A 13,917-nucleotide genomic window follows, 5' to 3' on the forward strand; every position below is an offset into this window, starting at 1 on the left:
GGGGAGCTGAACTTAGATGAGATGAGGTGAGCTGAGATGAGCTGAGGGGAGCTGAGGGGAAGGGAGCTGAGGGGAGCTGAGCTTAGGTGAGATGAGGTGAGGGGAGGTGAAGGGAGCTGAGCTGAGGTGAGGGGAACTGAGCTTAGGTGAGATGGGGCGAGGTGAGGTGAGCTAAGATTAGGTTTGTGATGTCCACAGTGTCCACTACACAGGGTAGGCCTGTCCCCACCCCTACTGACGAGCTTCACCCATGGGTGCAGAGGAGGGAGCATGGGCCTGAGTTTTGAATAATCACTCTCCCCACTGAGGTATGATTAGGGCAGTTGCTCACACTGTGCCTCCCCCACTTCATATCCTCATCAGTGGGGAGCAAAGCGGGCTTCCCCTGGTCACTTTCTGGGTGGTAGGAGATATGGACTGTACAGATGTAGGAATGGTTTATGTGTGCTGCAAAGCTCTATGTAAGAGTAAAGCTTTGTGGTCGGCACTGTGCACCTTTAAAGACAAACAACAAAAACCACACACACCTGAAATCTCAGTGTTTGGAGGTGGAGACTGGAGGATCAGGAGATCAAGGCTAGCCTTCACTACAGAAAGAGTAGGAGGTCTACGTGGGCTAGGAGATCCTCCCTCAGAATCCAACCAAACCAACCAAACAACAACAACAGCAACAACAAAACCCCAAAACTAATGGGGTGCTAGGTACCCTTGATTAGCTTTTCTTTTGTATCCATGAAGTTAAATCTAACTGATTAAAATACAACTGGTCATGTCGGAACCCAGAAAACTTGCAAATGTCCCAAATGAACATGTTCAAGGCGTTGGTAGTTGACTCTTGTTTTTTTTTTTTCAGAGCTGAGGACCGAACCTAGGGCCTTGAGCTTGCTAGGCAAGCGCTCTACCACTGAGCTAAATCCCCAACTCCCGCAGTTGACTCATAAGTTCTCCCTTGAAAGCTCTGACGTTGCAAACATCCGCAGGGAAATAAACTCCAGTGGACCATGGCCCGCCATCAGCATCCACTAAGCTTGGGCCTGGGTCTTTGTGAGACTTATAGGCTGCCCTACAAATCCCAGTCTTGGCTGCTGTAAAATGGAGCGTAGGTATCAGTTGAGCTCCTCCAATTCCCCTCCAGAAATAGCACTGCTGGTTTAGCTCGGTCTAGCTCAGTGGCTCTCAGCCTTCCCAGCGCTGCAACCTTTTAACACAGTTTCTCATGTTGTGGTGACCACCCAACCACAATTATTTTTGTTGCTACTTTGCAACTGTAATTTTACTACTGTTGTTTTTTTTTTAAGATTTATTTATTTATTTATTATTTATATGAGTACACTGTCACCAGAAGAGGGCATCGGATCTCATTACAGATGGTTGTGAGCCACCATGTGGTTGCTGGGAATTGAACTCTCGACCTCTGGAAGAGCAGTCAGTGCTCTTAATTGCTGAGCCATCTCTCCAGCCCTTGCTACTGTTGTGAATTGTAATGTATCTGTGTTCTCCAATGGTCTCAGGCAACTCTTATGAAATGAGTCCTTCGAGGGGTCAAGACCCACAGGTTGAGAACCACCGGCCTAAACGATGGCTCACCCCCCCCAACCCCCCAACCCCCCAACCAAGATACAGGAGAACCAGTGCCAGATTGATTCCCAACTTTCTCCAGGGCAGGCAGAGCCCATGGGAGCCTGGAACACGTATTCCAACAGTGGTATTTCCTTTTCTCTGTCTGCCGTGGCTGGAACAGTCGCCTTGTTCCCTCACCAACCTCGCTCTGAACGGCTCACTGTTTTCCTTGGAGCTATTTCTTCTTATTCACACCCTAATTCATCCCTCCATACTCTCCTATCTCATTGGAAAAAGCTAAAAGTTTTACGATTCTTCTGCTCCAAACATGTTAATTTTATAAATGACCCAGTGGCTGGGCATAATGGCTCACACCTGTAATCCCAGCACTCTGGAGACTGAGGCAGGAGGATTGGGAATTGGCATCAAAATGGGTTACATAGTAAGACAGAGCACCCCTAAAAGGCCGGAAGCAGGAGTGGAGGTGCAAACATTAGTACAGCATATGTCTGGGGTGCAGGGGTGGTGGGGGATAATAATACATGCTATCCTGAACACTGCCACACTTGTCAGTTGTGGTGCTGGCAGAAAAATGCGTTAAGCTTTTGCCCCTGTGTCAAAACTTCCCAGTAACATTCAACATAGGCTATCCTCAGCCTAGGTGCCCAGGCCCACAAAGTCCTCCCTGTTTTCTGCTTTCTGTCAACCGAAGCCCTGGTGGCTGTGTCCATTCTTCCCAGGATCAGACTCAGTGGCATGATCTTGTGATCTGGTTGTTCCCAATCACTCAAAAGTGTACCTCCTGCAACAGACCCCACAAGGACTCTCTGCTGGGCTCTGCCTGCCTCTCTACTCTGGGCCACGAGCTTCAGAGAGGGCAGGTGCTAACACTGAGCCCCAAGTCAAGGCTGGCACAAACCCATACAATAACAGCTCCACTCCTTCCACACTTCCTCTGGCTGCCACCGTTTCTTCCACAACTTCCCCGATTGCCAACCTCTATAGCTACCACCGCCTACTCCCCCACCCCTGCCAGACACCATCTGCCATCTCTCTCTGTGGGGAGGTTTTCAATGGGGTGGCTTTCAATCAAACCACAATGAGGGGCTTCCAAACCTACCCCCCCCGGTTGCCCAAGACAAAGGGGGAGCATCCACATCCTACAGGCCCTCACTCTCTCAGTCTATGCGTCCATATTACTCCCCGCACCTCCCTCTCTCCCCAGCCCTCCAGATAACATGCTTGTCCCCTTCTGATCCGTGTCTTTCTGTAACTACTTCTGTCACTCGGCACGCCTTCCTCAACCACTCCTGCAGTCTGATGTTCACATGCAGGGCCCAGCTAAGTCCACTCCTTTGCATGGATGGCTTAGTGACTAGGCAGAGCCTCTTTTCTGTGCCAGCAGCACCCTGGTTAAACCCTCTGCAACATGCATACATATTTATTTTATATACATTACATATACATATATACACTATTATTTTTATCATTATTCATCAACACATATATGACAACCAATATATATACATATACATATATGTATGTATATATTGTATATATGTGTGTATATCTGTATGTGTACACACACACACACACACACACACACACACACACACAGAGCTTCCATGCACCTTCTCCCCTATGGAGAGCTCCACTGGTGTACCATCTCTTATGTGCTTACTTCCTAAGGATTTATTTACATGTATATGTTGGAGTGTTTGTGTGCATGTATGGATATGCACCATGTAAGTTCCTGGTGCGCACAGAGGCCAGAAGAGGGTGTCAGATTCCCTGGAACTCACTTTGTAGACCAGGCTGTGTTGAACACACAGAGATCCCCCTGCCTCGGCCTCCCCGATGCTGCCATAGTCCATTTCTTTTTTTGGTTCTTTTTTTTTTCGGAGGAGCTGGGGACCGAACCCAGGGCCTTGCGCTTCCTAGGTAAGCGCTCTACCACTGAGCTAAATCCCCAGCCCCAATAGTCCATTTCTTAAAGCTTTTTGGTGTTTAGTTGCTGGCAGCTGGGTGAATGAAACCCAGAAAAGGGAATGCAGGGAGGATGGAGAAGGAAGGAGGGGGAGGAGGGAGAAGGAAAAAGGAAAGAAAAGGGAGGACGGAGAAGGAAAAAGGAGGGAGGAGGGAGAAGGAAGAGGAAGTCAAAGTTTCCTACCTAAGAAACTCCTGCTAAGTAGAGGTTGGAGTGGGAAACTGGGGGAGGGGCACCATGGTGTAATTACAGACCAGTAATCCCTGTGCTTGGGAAGTAGAGGTGTGGGGATCAGTGAGGAGTTTGAGACCAACCTCTACTACACAGACAGCCAGTTTGAGGCCAGCCTGGGCTACCTTTTCAAAAAAAGAGGGACTAAAAAGCATGTAATTTTTATTTGTCTGTTTTGTTTTTCAAGACAGGGTTTCTCTGTGTAGCCTTGTCTGTCATGGAACTCACTCTGTAGACCAGGCTGCTCTCGATCTCAGAGATCTGCCAGCCTCTGCCTTCCATGTGCTGGGGTCAAAAGTAACTACAGAGGACCTCTTATGGGTCCAGAATGGGCACTGCTCTTGCAAAGGACTGTCCCAGAGTGTTTTAATTTCCTACCCCCACATGTACATACCCACGTACAAATGGACATGTACACAGTGATTTTTTTTAAAAAAAGGAACACACTTCTGTTCTTTAAAAAAAAATGAAGAGAGAGAGAGAGAGAGAGAGAGAGAGAGAGAGAGAGAGAGAGAGAGAGAGAACTCTTTATTTGTAAGAAAGAGCAGGATTGGAATAGGTCTGGCAGTAGTGGCATTTGGCAGAAGCAGAAGGATCTCTGAGTTGAGGCCAGTCTGGTCTATAGTGATTACATAAGGAGGTAGGTGTGTGTGTGTGTGTGTGTGTGTGTGTGTGTGTGGTGCGATGCATGCTGGGAGACCCGAGGGAGAAGGTCTAAAAGGGCCAGGCAGACTGGAAGCCCTCTACTCCAAGAAAGTCCACCAACCTCTGCAGCTACCGCTCTGACTCCCAGTGTGTGGGGCGTTGAGTCCTCCCTCCCCGTGGGGTCTAGTGCTGAGTTCTCAGATAGGTGGTTTTTCAGGAGAAAACCGCAGACGCTCGGATGAGGGGGGTCTGGCTCGACTGCACAGTGACCAGTCGGGCGAGCCCCAAACCTAATTTTGAGCTTCCCTCCAACTCTTGGCGAGATAAGTGAACTCTTGTTGCATAAGTGAACATTTTAAATCCAATAAAAACTCAATGTTGGCTAGCAGAGCATAGAGCTGAGCCAGAACGACCCCTGGCCTGTGCTCTGTGGGTGGGTTAGCCTCCATTCCCAGGGCAGCCCACCCACCGGGCCTGTCTCAAGACTGGAGCAGAGCAAACTTCACTCAGATATGTTTGCTGCCTTCCTACTTCCTCCTCCAGTTCCCAGTTCTCCTTAGTTACTGTTACTTCTGGCACATAATCTCTTAAGCGATCTTAAATCCTCCCTTTAAAGACAGTGGAGGTCGAATGATGGGTACTAAGCTTCTAAAGGGTTTGCCCCAGACCGTCCATTCACAACTCCCAACCCTATTTCACCAAGAAACAAAGTAAAAAGCCGGAGCTGCAACTCTTCAATCTGCAGCACGTGAGACGGACAGAGTCAGGAAGCAACCAATGGAAGGCAGCGGGTGAGGCAGAAGCAACCAATGGGAAGGCAGCGGGTGAGACAGAAGCAACCAATGGGAAGGCAGTAGGTGAGAAAGCGGCAGGAAGCAACCAATGGGAAGATGAAGATGCTGAGCTGATAGTCTTCAAGGGAATTGAACAGAATTCATTGTCCGCGCTTTTGTTACATGGTGAGCGGAGCGGAGAGGACATAAGGAAAGAAAGGAAGAAAGGGAGAAAGAGTCCATCTTGGCCATGGCTAGTTATCTGCTGAACAATGACCGAGCTCTGCTGTGCAGTTTGATGCTCCCTTGTCCAGTGCGGTGACCTCTGCCAGGTAAGACACACTGAGAGTCTGCTTCGTTGAACGAAGTGAGTCTTGATGTCTCACCATGCAATCAATATTGGGAGGTCTATTCTTAGTGTATTTTGCATTTTGGTGCTGGGGACTGAACCGAGGCCATTGGTTGCTAGGCAAGCACTCTACCAAGAAACTAAACTCTCAGCCCTAGGAAACCCATTATTTTAAAAGACATTTATTTATTTAATATATATGAGCACACTATAACTGTCTTCTGGTGAGAAGAGGGCATCAGATCCCATTACAGATGGTTGTGAGCCACCAGGTGGTTGCTGGGAATTGAACTCAGGACCTCTGGAAGAGTAGTCAGTTTTCTTAACCACTGAGCCATCTCTCCAGCCCCGGAAACCCATTTTTATAGAGAAAACTGCATTAAGAAGATCTTGGGCCTGGGAGTGGTGGCTCACACCTTTAGTCCCAACACTTGGGGGCCAGAGGCAGGTGGACCTCTGTGAGTTCCAGGACACTCTGGTCTACATAGTGAGTTCCAAGACAGACAGCGCTATACAGAGAAACTCTGTCTCAAAAAAAAAAAAAAAAAAAAAGAGGAGATAGTTTATAAAGGCTCAAATAAGCAGCCCATCTCAGAACTGTCCCTGAACTCCTGCGGCTAAGCAAGAAAGAGCATCCCAGAAACTTTACCCCCAGTCAGGGCCACTGCCATAGGAGAGATTCATTTTCCCAAAAGCATCTTCCAAAGCAACCTTTGGGCACACTACAATTAAGGAATCTGGAAATCGGGGTTGGGGATTTAGCTCAGTGGTAGAGCGCTTGCCTAGCAAGCTCAAGGCCCTGGGTTTGGTCCCCAGCTTCGAAAAAAAGAAAAAAGAAAAAAAAAAAAAAGGAATCTGGAAATCATGATGCTTCTTCAACCCCACAGTCAAGATTTCATCTTTGATATAGCAAAAGGTGTTATGCAAATGAGCTGTCAGCATCCCACGGGTGACAAACTACTCACCCCACTGGCTGCTCTAAACAACCCTTGGAGCAAGGCAAGAAAGGGATTCCGTTCTCCTTTGTGAGATGAGGAAAAGCGAGTGCAGGAAGTCAGCAAGCCTGCAGGTGGCCTCGAGTACTAGACTGTGGCCTCCTGTCCACTGCTTCCCCATTCTATTTGTCATTTGTCTGAAAACACACTTATTTTATTTCTCGGTTGTGGGCTATCCATACCTCAAATCCCTCAAGTTTTATTTCAACTGCCAATTGCAAAACGGTTCACTTCGCACTGGTGCTGAGAAATGATGAGCAGTCACCAGAGACGGCAAGCGGGGCCCAGGGAGTGAACAGCCAATCGACACCATTCCTGACCTCAGCTGAACCCGGCTCCCTCTAGTACTAAAAGTACATTCATTCCTTGGACTTTTGCCCAACAGAGACCACATATGTGTCTGAGTCCAAGCCTCTGTGGTAACCAGAGAAGGTTCACGTTGTCTCGCATAGGGTGAATACAGTCTGGAGGAAACAGAAGATACCAACAACACGCGGCGTCACTGCACACATGAAGACGTTAGAGCCAAGTTTTCCCAAGACTCTCATGGACGTCCATGAATGCACATGCATAGGAAAGTGTTGGTAATTCACAAGCCTGCCGGTGTCTGTGGACCGCATTTCCTGCCATGGCTTTTTCACCTCAGCCAGAAGTACTCTGCCCCCCTCCCCCGCTGGAAGTACTCCTGTCTCCACCCCCCACCCCCAGTCGGAAGTAATCCTGCCCCCTCCCCCCCCCCTGGAAGTATTCTTGCCCCCCCCCCCGCCCAGCTGGAAGTACTCATGTCTCTGCCCCGCCCCCCAACATTAGCATGTGCCTATGATCGTTACTGGGTATCTATTTGCTACCTGGATGCTTCCTTACCTCAGAAAAATGGATATATGACTTGATCCAATTTTTATTGTTGTTCTTTCTCTAGACTGGGTTTCTCTATAGACATGGCCATCCTGGAAACCTGGCTGGCCTTGAACTCAGAGATTCTCCTGCATCTGCCTCCCAAGTTCTGGGACTAAAGGTGTGCGCCACCACTGCCCCTCCATCCTCCTAATTTAATAATCATGAGCCACTAAGACCGGAGAGAACTTGGAGGGTGTATAGATTGCACAGAATTGTGGAGGTGCCAAAGTAAGGAAGGGGAGCCTGCGGGAGATGCATTAGCAACCACTGAGAAAGAATGTGTGGGGTGTGCAGTTGTAACTCTAGTAGCTGGGAGAGACAGAGGCAGGAGCATCCCCGGGAGTTCCAGGTCATCCAGAGACATGGAAGTTAGTGGCATATCTTCACTGCTGTGATGGATACATTCACGGCACGGAGGAGCGACAGGGCTGAACAGACACGCTAACTTAATCGCAAGCGAATGGCTCTGGGCAAATGGGGAGCATGGATCCTTAGTTCCCCCCTGGATCTTCCTGGCTGCAGAGGAAATACCTTTAGCATATTCTCCCTGGCCAGGCTTTAACCCTCCTTCCTGATTGGTGGCTTTGTCCAGGCCTGTCCTGATCCCACTTTTCCTTTCCTCTTGTAAAAGTAAGCTGCCGCCACAATACGGTATTTTGTGAAACTCTAGGCACAGACGGAGCCTGGGACTGGGTAGGTCAGCAGCACTTGAGGACTTAGCTATAAAATTCATCCCCTACCCATGGCTATGGGCCCCACCCTTCCATAGTTCAGAACTCAAGGCATTATATAATCGTGAGTGCCCAGTCTCCCCACATCTCTGGACTCGCTGTCCTTGGTGAAGCAGTTTGAGCAGCCACTGGGAAACTGCTTCCCAAGGAAAGGCAGACGGGAAAAGGCAGGGCTCGAGTCTGAATGCCCGTTCTCTCATCAAGTGAGTAAGAGGCCAGTCGCTCCAGCAGATAAAGGATTCCTTTACAGGAAGGGAAGTTCCTAAGTGAAGAATGGCCGTCTCATTTCAATGAACAAATAGACCACTACGATTTGTATGTCATTAAAAACTGGGTTCCCAGCAGATGGACAGAGGTTGCTATTTCTCATGTGGGGTACAGGTCTCTCTCTCTCTCTCTCTCTCTCTCTCTCTCTCTCTCTCTCTCTGTGTGTGTGTGTGTGTGTGTGTGTGTGTGTGTGTGTGTGTGTATGCAGTATTCTGGGGTGAAGTCACATTGCCTACATTTTATTATGCGTTCAGTATAAAGCAGCTTCTTGTCTGTTTTCTTTCCCTGACCAAATTTCTTTTCTGACATGGGTCTTGTCTGTAGCTTGGTCTGGCCTTGAACTCACACATCGTCTATTTTAGTCTCTCAGATGGTGGGCTTACAGTCTTGGGGTACTGAGTCCAACATTTTTGTTTTAACTAAATAGGAAGGACTGTCCAGTTTTTTGGGATTCTGCAAATGGCAAGCATAAAACAAACTCCCTTCCTACCCAGATCTGTAAACGCTCAAACGTGGTGATAGCTTGCACGAGGCACGTGGTGTGCACGCACGGCAGGGACATGCTCTTAAGTGGCCACAGTGGGCTTCGCTTTCTCCAGCTGCGTAGGACACGGGGTGCAGACCATGGTCCCCACAGTCTCTACCAGATCCTAGGTTCAAAGAAAGATGTTGAAGACAACGCCTAAGCCAGCTGTGATGTGGAGGCGGTGGTGGGCGGTGCGAAGCTCTACTGCGCCCCCTAGAGGAAATGGGTGGAAAGGCTGACCCAGTGGGCCCAGGGCTAATCCCAGAGAAGAGAAGTGAAAACCAGCAATGCTCCGAGCTAAACAGCAGCAGAGATTTGATTTCAAGTTTGAGGGAGGAGTAGGGCTTGTTTATTCTCTGAGACAATAGCCTGTTATCTAACTCAGACTGGCCATGAACTTGAAATTTTTTGGCTTCAAACGCCTGAGTGCTGACATTATGGTCTTGACCACCACGCCTACTTAGTGCCCTCATTTCTTGATCTGACACACATTTGCTCCTGGTAGCACCAATGTTCCTTTATATCAATGGACTTTATTCTTAACATATAAAATGGCACCACAGACATAGAACAGGTTGGAAAAAAAGATGTGTTGACTTAAAAAAGAATGACCAATCTGTGGCATTAAAAAGGGCCCAGATGCCGGGGTACATGCCTATAATCCCAGCACTTGGGTGGATGGAGAAAGAAAATTACAATCAAGAGGCAGGCCTGAGCTAAACAGAGAGAAGCTTTGTCTCAAATCCCACTGCTCAGGGCAGACGTAGGTGGATCTCAGAGCTTGTTATATAGAGTGAGTTCCAGGACAAGCAGAGCTACACAGAAACCCTGCCTTAAAAACAAACAAACAAACAAACAAACAAAAATTACCCAACAAAGATAAGCATGATTGAGAATTTGAGGCTAAGTTATTGTTCAACTGCTGTGCAGAGACATAAGACAAGGCAACTCTTAGTAACTCTAACAACTCAAAACTGGGGTCTCCCTTACAATTTTAGAGGGTTATTCTACCATCATCATAGCAAGAAACATGGTGCTGGAGAAGAGCTGAGAGCTTTACATCCTGATCTATAGGTAGCAGGCAGATAGATAGATAGATAGATAGATAGATAGATAGATAGATAGATAGAGACAGAGAGACAGAGAGAGACAGAGAGACAGAGAGAGACACAGAGACAGAGACAGAGAGAGAGACAGAGAGAGACAGAGAGAGAGAGAGAGACACAGAGAGAGACAGAGAGAGGCAGAGAGAGAGAGAGACAGAGAGAGACAGAGAGAGGCAGAGAGAGAAAGAGGGGGGGGGAGGGAGAGAGGGGCAGCCAGGCAGAGTTAATTCGAGAGAGCTTCACTGTCTCGTGTTTTAAAACCTATGAGTATTAAAAAGTACTAACTAGACTGTGAACAGTATAAGCTGACTGAACAGACATGAAGAAACCCAAAGGGAAGAGGTAACATAAAACAGATTGACTATTAAAAATACAGACTAGAGGGGCTGGAGAGTGGCCTAGTGGTTAAGGGCACGGGATTCTCTGTCAAAGGACCCAGCTTCAATTCCCAGCCCCACAGGGCAGCTCACAGCTGTCTCTCACTCTAGTTCCAAGGGATCTGATATCTTTACAGAGACATACATGCAGGCAAAACACAAGTGCAATGAAATTATAAATAAATAAATAAATAAATAAATAAATAAATAAATAAATAAATAAATAAATAAATTACAGCCAGGCATATCTCTAATACATGCCTTTAATCCCAGCACTCTAGGGGCAGACATCTCTGAGTTTGAGGCCAGCCTGGTGTACATAGTACATTCGAGAAAACACACACACACACACACACACACACACACACAGACATATATGTATATATATGTATGTATATATATATCAGAGACTATATATAATATATATATTATTATAACAAAGTCTAATGTTGAAGGTATATCCATATAGCTCAGGATAAAAATATCTTGTTATTTTTTGTTTCGTTTTGAGATAGCTTCAAGCTGACCTTGAATTTATGATCCCCTGCCTCAGCCTCCCAAGTGCATCAAGATTACAGGTGTGTGCCACCACGCCTAGCTCAGATAACTTTTATACTTTTCCTTATATTTCCTACATTTTAACAGAAGCGACCATCACCATATGTAATCATAAGTATCTACTTTCAAGACAAAAGTCCCGCTCATGATCCAAAATTCAGCCAACATAAAAAGAACACTTTATAAGCCCCTCCTGCCAAAACATGGTCTTGCCTTGTCTTTGACCAAAAGAGATTTTTTACAATCTTTTCAAAATGGAGGACCAAAATCTAAAATTAATAATCTTAAATATTTTAAGAATCTTGAAGTCAGGGTGTAAATCTAATTTTTAACATGCCCTCCTGATGTCTCGGAGCACTCCAAAGGTTCAATCCATTCTCGTTAATTGATAAGCACATTTCAAATCCCATGAGTTATTACATCAGAGATGCTATTAAGGGTAAAAATCTCATCTACAAAGGAATGCGAGAGCTAGAGAAGGTTGGGTGGAAATAACTTAACTGTGAAATTTAATCTGTCACAAGAGCAGTAATAAAACTGTAAGCACAGGAAAATTTTTCTTCCAGCTCTGACCAGGTGAATTATACCTGGTTGTTTTATTGCCTGCCTCCCCGAGGTCCTGCATGGCGTCCACGGAGCCTGTTAAAAACTCCACTCAATGTCATTAACTCCTGTGTCATTGCAGACAGGAGGGAGATGTGGCCTTAGGCCCGGATTATAAACATTCCCATGGTCTGGCTTGGAAATTCTCAGCCTCACACACAACTCTTGTGCAGAAAGTGCGGAAGACTTTTCACACACACACACACCCTGCCTTTATCTTTGTTACTTTCTTTCCCTTTGGGGCGGATGGAAACCATGCACTCTACCAGGGACCAGCCTCCTCAGCTTTCGCTTTATTGTCTGTTTTAAAACTGAGCCTTGATTAATTTCCATTCTCCTGCCTCATCTTCCTGACTGGGTGGGGTTGACAGACCTGTTTCATGAGGCTCAGTTCAGGCCTTCTTACCTCCCTCCCTCCCTCTCTGTATCTTCCCTCCTCCTTTCCTCTTCCTTCCTTGGTCTCAAAAAGCCCAATGACCTCAAGGATGACCTTGAACTCCTGATCCCCTGATCGTGGAAAGCTCTGGGATTCTGGGTGCACACCTGCCAAGGCCAGCTTTCAGTCCTGCTTGCTTTGAAGAACTATGCAAGCAACACTGAAGGTTGTGCTGAAAGCCACGGAATAGCCTCAATAGGGCACACACTGACTGGCCAGGGACCGCTTCTTCCCTTGATCTCCGAGACCCTGGACTGCCCTCATCTGCTGCTACTTTAAATGGTGTCAGGAAACCAATTTTACCCTCTAACCTTCTCAAGCACGGCACCTACCTGGACTAGCAAGTGGCCAGAATTCGGCAGGCACGCGCCATGCTTCTCTGTGTCCTCAGTCGTTTCCTTTATTAACTGCACCAATATTTCCACCGTGCCTTTGTTGACCATCTCGGTAAGGAATCCTGGACTTCCGGAAATGAATTTCAGAGCCCCCATGCAGTAGAGAAAAGCCTCGGTGTTACTTTGCAGGTCTTCGTCTCTCAGTACCTCCAGTAGAGATTCTGCCAGAAAAGACGGATTTCTATAAGTGTCTAAGTACAACGGCAATTCGACTTGATGCTGGCACACAGTTTGCAAAATATGTCCACTCAAGGGTACGGACAAATGCTCCTGAAGATACTGCAGATGGGAGCCTCGGCTACAACAAATCTCCACAGTAATGGTGTGAGCAAAAGGAGGGGCTGCTGCTGTGTGAGCAAGGCTCCCAGGAATAATCACCAGCCTTAAATATTTAGTTACAAAAGTTTCAAGTTATTGCCCAACAGTAACCATAAGGACAATCACGGTAAAGTGTTTCACCTTCACTGAATCTTCAAGGTTGCATTTGTTGCTTCCCTAATGGGTCACGGATCCCATGGGAACTTTAAAGACAATCTCAGTCGCTGAAAAGGGTCCTTTGAATGTAGCATCCGCCCCTGTAGACAGTTTAAGGACACCCTTCCCCGTTCTGTAGCATGGGCGGGGACATCTATACTCTCAGCCTGAAGGAGTCCAAGGTGGAAGGACCACAGCTGAATTTGAGTGAGGCCCTGTCTGTCAACACCACCAAACAACAAACACCACCAAACAATAACAACAACAGCAGCCACAAACATCGTGCTTGTAGGCATCACACCCTAAGGTCAGCCCCCAGGACAGCTGGAAATAAGTAACCAAATCAATAAACAAACAAATAAACCCAACAACAAAACCCCACTGACTGAACCACATGCCGTGGAGCTAAAAATTGAGCAAGGTTGGATGAAGACACCACACTCAAGTATAAGAATGTCAGAGGGGTCCTTCGATTTTGTTTTGTTTTGTTTTGTTTTTTAATCTGTAGTTCTCAGTTAAGCGATTCGGTGTTAGACATTCTTTTTTTCTTTTTTCTTTTTCTTTTTTCTTTTTTTCGGAGCTGGGGACTGAACCGAAACCAGGGCCTTGCGCTTGCTAGGCAAGTGCTCTACCACTGAGCTAAATCCCCAACCCCTAGACATTCTTTCATGCCTGGTTTTGTCCGTGTTTGCTGAGATCATCGTCCCGTGTTACCAAGCAATAACCGCAACGTTTTCCAGTGTGGCCTCTTCGGAAGGAACAGCGTACACCTCCTAAGGGCTTCCCACCGGGTAATTCTGTCTACTCCTGGATTCTTTAGGGCCATGGTAGGCATTGGGCTTTGTTAGGTAGGCTGCTCCGTATTCAGCCGTGTCCATGTCTACATTCTGTAATAGCCACAATGGTTTCTTCATGTTGGGGGGCTTATTCCTGCTATGTCAAGAGTGTAGAATTTTTTTCATTATGTCAAAGACTTACAGGTGTGTTTATTCTAGCAGTAACTCGAG

General features: G+C 47.0%; 1 protein-coding gene across 2 annotated transcripts in view; it reads right to left on the reverse strand.

Moving 5' to 3' along the window:
* The window catches only part of Armc2 (armadillo repeat containing 2), a 107,784-nt gene that overhangs the window by 41,717 nt on the left and 52,150 nt on the right, over window positions 1-13,917 (reverse strand). For both annotated transcript variants that reach the window (NM_001432282.1, NM_001432283.1), the window contains exon 10: window positions 12,374-12,597. In NM_001432282.1, the coding sequence (NP_001419211.1) occupies window positions 12,374-12,597 (224 nt within the window). The remainder of the gene's footprint in view (window positions 1-12,373; window positions 12,598-13,917) is intronic.

The sequence above is a fragment of the Rattus norvegicus genome, chromosome 20, assembly GCF_021556685.1.
Source record: "Rattus norvegicus strain SHRSP/BbbUtx chromosome 20, alternate assembly SHRSP_T2T, whole genome shotgun sequence".
NCBI lineage: Eukaryota > Metazoa > Chordata > Mammalia > Rodentia > Muridae > Rattus > Rattus norvegicus.